We start from the raw sequence: 7630 nt of genomic DNA, 5'->3' as shown, positions 1-7630 counted from the left end.
TTTCAATTTTTCTTTTCCAAATTTCAATTTTTTTTTTTAGAAAAGTGTAAAAAAATATATTTGTTGACTTAAAAAATATAAAATAAAAACGAAAATATAACAATTATGTGAATGTGCACGAAAACATTACTATACACCTTAGGTTACGTGTACAGTTAATTATAGTATAGATTTTATAATTTACTAATTACTGGAGGTGGAGATAAGGACCAAACTCTTTGTATATCTGAATTAGCCACAAGATTATTTAGAACCAAGACATCTGAAAATATTGAGAGAAACAAAAACCCAAAGTCTATTAAAATTCTTCACAAAACATTTCTCTTCAATAGCCCACTTACCATTGGTTTTAGCATAATCCTCCAGTATGGAACGTATCGTTATAATAGGTATAGCATTATTTATATTGGGATAGACAACATTATCCATTTTTATATTGGACACACAGATGCCCATAATATTGCCATTTTCATCGAACATAGGACCACCACTTTGTCCCGCCTGGACACAACCATCAGACATTATTGCCGCCGGGCTATATCGGATAATACGTCCTTGGAATATGGAGGGATTAAAATCATATTTCAAATTGAAATTAACAAAATAAGGAAAACCAGCATTGTACACCGTTTGTCCCAGACAGGGTTTCGTTTGGGCTAAGCGGACACAATAACGTGTGGGTATATTTGTTGGGGCCGACAATAAGGCTACATCGAAAGCTGTATCATAATTTGGATTACGCCATAATACATCGGCCTCGAATTCACCATCAACACCACGGCAATATACTTTGGAATTAACCTAATTTTGTTAATTAAAAATTATAAGATTAGATTTTTTTATTAAAAAAAAAAAACAAATCTCCATTATCTTGGCCTACCTGAAATACTACATGCGAACAGGTGATAATGAATTTTTTATTTTGCACTTTTACAAAAGTTCCTGTTCCCTGATTTCCATTTGCTTCTATCACCACCATAGTACGTTCCCCTATTATCGCAATATCAAATAATTAAATATATTATTAATTGTGTTCGATAAGATTAGCGTGTACGATAAACTCACATGCAAAACTTGAGGGTTCTCTGGGTATGGTAATGGAAGTGATTTTAATACCCATTTGATTCATAAAATCACGTAATAAAAATGCAAAATTTGCTGCCATTGTCATTTGTAGATTTTCATTGTTCCATTGAAAGGCCGTGCTTATGATGAGACCAATTAATCGTCTGAAAGAAAAAAAAACAAAATAGAAAACAATAAATATGAGAGGGAAAATAAATCCTTATATGGAGTTCAGCGCCAAACCGTTAGACAAAATCTCCGAATTCAGCATACACGAAAAAAGAGAGAAATTTATTCACTATGGGTAAATAGAAATTGATCGGCATCCAAATTTATACGTAAAATATACGGATATTGTTGCCAGTATTTTTCTGTCTCTTGTCACCAAAATCAGGACGCTTTCGTTCCCAAAATCCTCAATTTAATTTGAAATTTCTCACAAAAACCCCAATAGAGTTTTAGCGAGTTTTAATTAAAGTCAGAAATTATTGAAAAATATAAAATTGTCATATCAACTTGCGAGTTGCAATAAGATCAAGGGTTCGAAACATCTCCAGGACACCGATGATCGTCTTCTAAATGTTCGAGAAATGGAAGTGTTAGTTCGGTCAGAATGTAATTTATTTCTGAATACCCAAGTTATAAAATTGAGTGGTAGATCAATATGAAGGTGACCCATCTTCATAATTTCTATATTTATGGGATAACGGTCCACATCAGTGATGAACACAGATGAGGGGGCAACATTTAGGACCGAATCCTAACGAAATGATTTCACAAAAATGTCTAAGCCAAGCTGATTAAATTTATAAATTAGCGCTTGGGCCCCCAAAAAACCGTTTTTAGTCCAAATGCAAAATTAACATCATATTGTATTGCAATTTTTAATTCGTATATATCTGCTTTTCCTTTTTGAAGGGACTATTCATGAACGTATTTTTCCCCCTAACATGCAATAAATTTAGTAATATTTTCAACATTGATAACAAATACATTGATTACAATAAATTGATTACAATAAATTGAGAAATACAAAAGAATTGCATTGGCCCATGGATAATATGGTTTCCCGGCACGGTTGCCACTCCAGCCAAAAATAATCTACAAAATTTGAAGAAAATTTTACCAAAACAAAAACTTCCAAACAAAAAAATTATTGTTTAAAATTTTTGCAAAATTTTATTTTATAAAAAAATTTTATTTCTATAGAAAATTTTGTAAAAATTTTATTTCTATAGAAAATTTTGTAAAAACTTTATTTCTATAGAAAATTTTGTCAAAATTTTATTTCCACAGAAAATTTTGTCAAAATTTTATTTCTATAAAGAGGTTGGTCAATTTTTTGTTTCTATAGAAAATTTTGTCAACATTTTTTTTTTCTATAGAAAATGTTGTCAAAATTTTATTTCTATAGAAAATTTTGTCAAAATGTTATTTCTATAGAAAATTTTGTCAATATGTTATTTCTATAGAAAATTTTGTCAAAATTTTATTTCTATAGAAAATTTTGTCAAAATTTTATTTCTATAAAAACTTTAGTTCTATTGAAAATTTTGTAAACATTTTATTTCTATCGAAAATTTTGTAAACATTTTATTTCTATAGAAAATTTTGACAAAATTTTATATCTATAGAAAATTTTGACAAAATTTTACATCTATAGAAAATTTTGTCAAAATTTCATTTCTACAGAAAATTTTGTCAGAATTTTATTTCTATAGAAAATTTGTCAAAATTTTATTTCTATAGAAAATTTTGTCAAAATTTTACTTCTATAGAAAATTTTGTCAAAATGTTATTACTATAGAAAATTTTGTCAAAATTTTATTTCTATAGAAAATTCTGTCAAAACTTTATTTCTATAGAATATTTTGTCAAAATTTTATTTCTATAGAATATTTTGTCAATATATTATTTGTATAGAAAATTTTATCAATATATTATTTGTATAGACAATATTGTCAATATATTACTTGTATAGAAAATTTTGCCAAAATTTTATTTCTATAGAAAATTTTGTCAAAGTTTTATTTTTATAGAAAATTTTGTCAACATTTTATTTCTATAGAAAATTTTGTCAAAATTTTATTTCTATAGAAAATATTGTCAACATTTTATTTTTATAGAATATTTTGTCAATATATTATTTCTATAGAAAATTTTGTCAAACTTTTATTTCTATAGAAAATTTTGACAAAATTTTTTTTTCTATAGAAAATTCTGTCAAAACTTTATTTCTATAGAATATTTTGTCAAAATTTTATTTCTATAGAATATTTTGTCAATATATTATTTGTATAGAAAACTTTATCAATATATTATTTGTATAGACAATTTTGTCAATATATTATTTGTATAGAAAATTTTGTCAAAATGTATTTCCACAGAAAATTTTGTCAAAATTTTATTTCTATAGAAAATTTTGTCAAACTTTTATTTCTATGGAAACTTTTGTCAAAATTTTATTTCTATAGAAAATTTTGTCAAAATTTTATTCTATAGAAAATTTTATCAAAATTTTATTCTATAGAAAATTTTATCAAAATTTTATTCTATACAAAATTTTGTCAAAATTTTATTCTATAGAAAATTTTATCAAAATTTTATTCTATAGAAAATTTTGTCAAAATGTATTTCCACAGAAAATTTTGTCAAAATTTTATTTCTATAGAAAATTTTGTCAAACTTTTATTTCTATGGAAACTTTTGTCAAAATTTCATTTCACAGAAAATTTTGTCAGAATTTTATTTCTATAGAAAATTTGTCAAAATTTTATTTCTATAGAAAATTTTGTCAAAATTTTACTTCTATAGAAAATTTTGTCAAAATGTTATTACTATAGAAAATTTTGTCAAAATTTTAGTTATATATAGAAAACTTTGTCAACATTTTATTTCTACAGAAAACTTTGTCAACATTTTATTTCTACAGAAAATTTTGTCAAGTCTTCATTTCTATAAAAAATTTTCTCAACATTTCATTTCGACGGAAAATATTGCCAAATTTTTATTTCCATAGAAAATTTTGTCAAATTTTTATTTCCATAGAAAATGTTGTTAAAATTTTATTTCTACAGAAAATTTTGTCAACATTTTATTTCTATAGAAAATTTTGCCAACATTGTATATCTATAGAAAATTTTGACAAAATTGTATTTTTATAGAAAATTTTGTCAAAATTTTATTTTTATAGAAAATTTTGTCAAAAGTTTATATCTATAGAAAATTTTGTCAAAATTTTATTTTTATAAAAAATTTTGTCAAAATTCTATTTTTATAGAAAATTTTGTCAAAAGTTTATATCTAAAGAAAATTTAGACAAAATTTTATTTTTATAGAAAATTTTGTCAAAATTTTATTTTTATAGAAATATTTGTCAAAATTTTATTTCTATAAAAACTTTATTTCTATCGAAAATTTTGTAAACATTTTATTTCTATCGAAAATTTTGTAAAAATTTTATTTCTATAGAAAATTTTGACAAAATTTTATATCTATAGAAAATTTTCTCAGAATTTTATTTCTATAGAAAATTTGTCAAAATTTTATTTCTATAGAAAATTTTGTCAAAATTTTACTTCTATAGAAAATTTTGTCAAAATTTTATTACTATAGAAAATTTTTTCAAAATTTTATTTCTATAGAAAATTTTGTCAAAACTTTATTTCTATAGAAAGGTTGGTCAATTTTTTGTTTCTATCGAAAATTCTGTCAAAATTTCATTATACAGAAAATTTTGTCAAAATTTTATCTCTATAGAAAATTTTGTCAAAATGTTATTTCTGTAGAAAATTTAGTCAAAATTTTATTTCTATAGAAAATTTTGTCAACATTTTATTTCTATAGAAAATTTTGTCAAAATTTTATTTCTATAGAAAATTTTGTCAAAATTTTATTTCTATAGAAAATTTTGTCAAAATTTTATTTCTATAGAAAATTTAGTCAATTTTATTTCTATAGAAAATTTTGTCAAAAATTTATTTCTATAGAAAGTTTTGTCAAAATTTTATTTCTATAGAAGATTTTGTCAAAATTTTATTTCTATAGAAAATTCTGTCAAAACTTTATTTCTATAGAATATTTTGTCAAAATTTTATTTCTATAGAATATTTTGTCAATATATTATTTGTATAGAAAATTTTATCAATATATTATTTGTATAGACAATTTTGTCAATATATTATTTGTATAGAAAATTTTGTCAAAATTTTATTGTTATAGAAAATTTTGTCAAAATTTTGTTTCTATAGAAAATATTGTCAACATTTTATTTTTATAGAATATTTTGTCAATATATTATTTCTATAGAAAATTTTGTAAAAATTTTATTTCTATAGAAAATTTTGCAAAAATTTTATTTCTATAGAAAATTTAGTCAAAATTGTATTTCTATAGAAAATTTTGTCAAAATTTTATTTCTATAGAAAGTTTTGTCAAAATTTTATTTCTATAGAAAGTTTTGTCAAAATTTTATTTCTATAGAAAATTCTGTCAAAACTTTATTTCTATAGAATATTTTGTCAAAATTTTATTTCTATAGAATATTTTGTCAATATATTATTTGTATAGAAAATTTTATCAATATATTATTTGTATAGACAATATTGTCAATATATTACTTGTATAGAAAATTTTGCCAAATTTTTATTTCTATTGAAAATTTTGTCAAAGTTTTATTTTTATAGAAAATTTTGTCAACATTTTATTTCTATAGAAAATTTTGTCAAAATTTTATTTCTATAGAAAATATTGTCAACATTTTATTTTTATAGAATATTTTGTCAATATATTATTTCTATAGAAAAATTTGTTAAACTTTTATTTCTATAGAAAATTTTGACAAAATTTTTTTTCTATAGAAAATTCTGTCAAAACTTTATTTCTATAGAATATTTTGTCAAAATTTTATTTCTATAGAATATTTTGTCAATATATTATTTGTATAGAAAACTTTATCAATATATTATTTGTATAGACAATTTTGTCAATATATTATTTGTATAGAAAATTTTGTCAAAATGTATTTCAACAGAAAATTTTGTCAAAATTTTATTTCTATAGAAAATTTTGTCAAACTTTTATTTCTATAGAAAATTCTGTCAACATTTTATTTCTATAGAAAGGTTGGCCAAATTTTTATTTCTCTAGAAAGTTTTGTCAAAAATTTATTTCTATAGAAAATTTTGTCAAAATTTTATTTCTATGGAAACTTTTGTCAAAATTTTATTTCTATAGAAAATTTTGTCAAAATTTTATTCTATAGAAAATTTTGTCAAAATTTTATTCTACAGAAAATTTTATCAAAATTTTATTCTATAGAAAATTTTATCAAAATTTTATTCTATAGAAAATTTTGTCAAAATTTTATTCTATAGAAAATTTTATCAAAATTTTATTCTATAGAAAATTTTGTCAAAATTTTATTTCTATAGAAAATTTTGTCAAAATTTTATTTCTATAGAAAATTTTGTCTAAATTTTATTAATACTTAAGCCAATCAAAGTAGTCAAAACTTAATTTAAATATATACTTACAATTTATTATTAAACACTGCTGATCCCTCGCAACCCAATGGTAAATTATTGGACAACACAAAGAGTGAACCATTTTTACCAATCACATTGGATACTTTTCCAATACTTATTATTTTATAGAAATTCTCCAGACCAAAGGGCGTACACATTGTCAGAACATCGTCCAAAGGACGTATAGGATGTATATACCGCAAATAATGGGCAATATGTTCTAGAAATCTTTCAAATCTTTCCGGTGATTTTGATGTTTTATCCGGTCGCATAGTTAGGACCAAAAAACTTGTTAACAGCACTTCATTGTGATCCTTCATTCGAGACTCATTCAATGTAAACGAATTTAACATTTTATGTAGATTCTTGGAGATCTCATTTGAGCTAAATATGTATAAGAGTTTTGCTCCATAACGTGTCAGTATGTGCGGAATGTTTGGATTACGATTTTGTGCAACAGTTACTGGCAATTTTCTACGATCAAAGGTCACTTGATAGCTAAGACTATTTAAATGCTTCGCTTCATGTGTTTCTTCTTCTTGGGCATTGACCAGACGACATTGTTGCAATTTACGAATGATTTTTGTGCTAGCACACACATTGTCATTGGTATTATCCTCGACGAAGGGTAAAATGGGACGAACATAGGGCAATAGTATACACCCAGATGTTATGATGAGCTCATTATTGATTATAATTGCAGATTGCTTTGCATTTGGATGATTGGTCACTTCTAAAAGAGCATGGCGTATTTTCAACAACATTTTCTGTTATCTAGGCGATAAAAGACAAAATAGAAAATCAGGTAAAATTTTATTTAAGAAAAAAGTTAATTGCGTATTAACTCACCACCACGAACAACACAAAAATAATAATGCGAGTACAAGCTTATTGCTTTCGCTACCATGAACTTATCTTTTGTAAACAATATTCCTTTTTTATAAAAATACAAACACAAAATAAAACAAATTTTTACGGAGCAATATTTGTTTTCATGACCGAGAAAACATATGTTGACCCTTGTGCTGTCAATTACTCCC

The 7630-nt window shown here is 23.3% G+C and overlaps 1 protein-coding gene across 1 annotated transcript; it reads right to left on the bottom strand.

Moving 5' to 3' along the window:
- On the bottom strand, positions 1-7630 carry LOC142239012 (uncharacterized). Its single transcript, XM_075310778.1, has 6 exons — positions 7440-7630; positions 6600-7364; positions 1066-1229; positions 881-990; positions 342-801; positions 1-262 (listed from the first exon to the last, which is right to left on the bottom strand). The coding sequence occupies exons 2-6, from the start codon at positions 7352-7354 to the stop codon at positions 174-176; spliced, it is 1578 nt and encodes a 525-aa protein (XP_075166893.1). The 5' UTR covers positions 7355-7364; positions 7440-7630; the 3' UTR covers positions 1-173.

This window comes from Haematobia irritans, chromosome 5 (assembly GCF_050003625.1).
Source record: "Haematobia irritans isolate KBUSLIRL chromosome 5, ASM5000362v1, whole genome shotgun sequence".
Taxonomy (NCBI): Eukaryota; Metazoa; Arthropoda; class Insecta; order Diptera; family Muscidae; genus Haematobia; species Haematobia irritans.
Note: the sequence above shows the minus strand (reverse complement) of the source record. Positions and strands in the feature narration are given on the sequence as shown.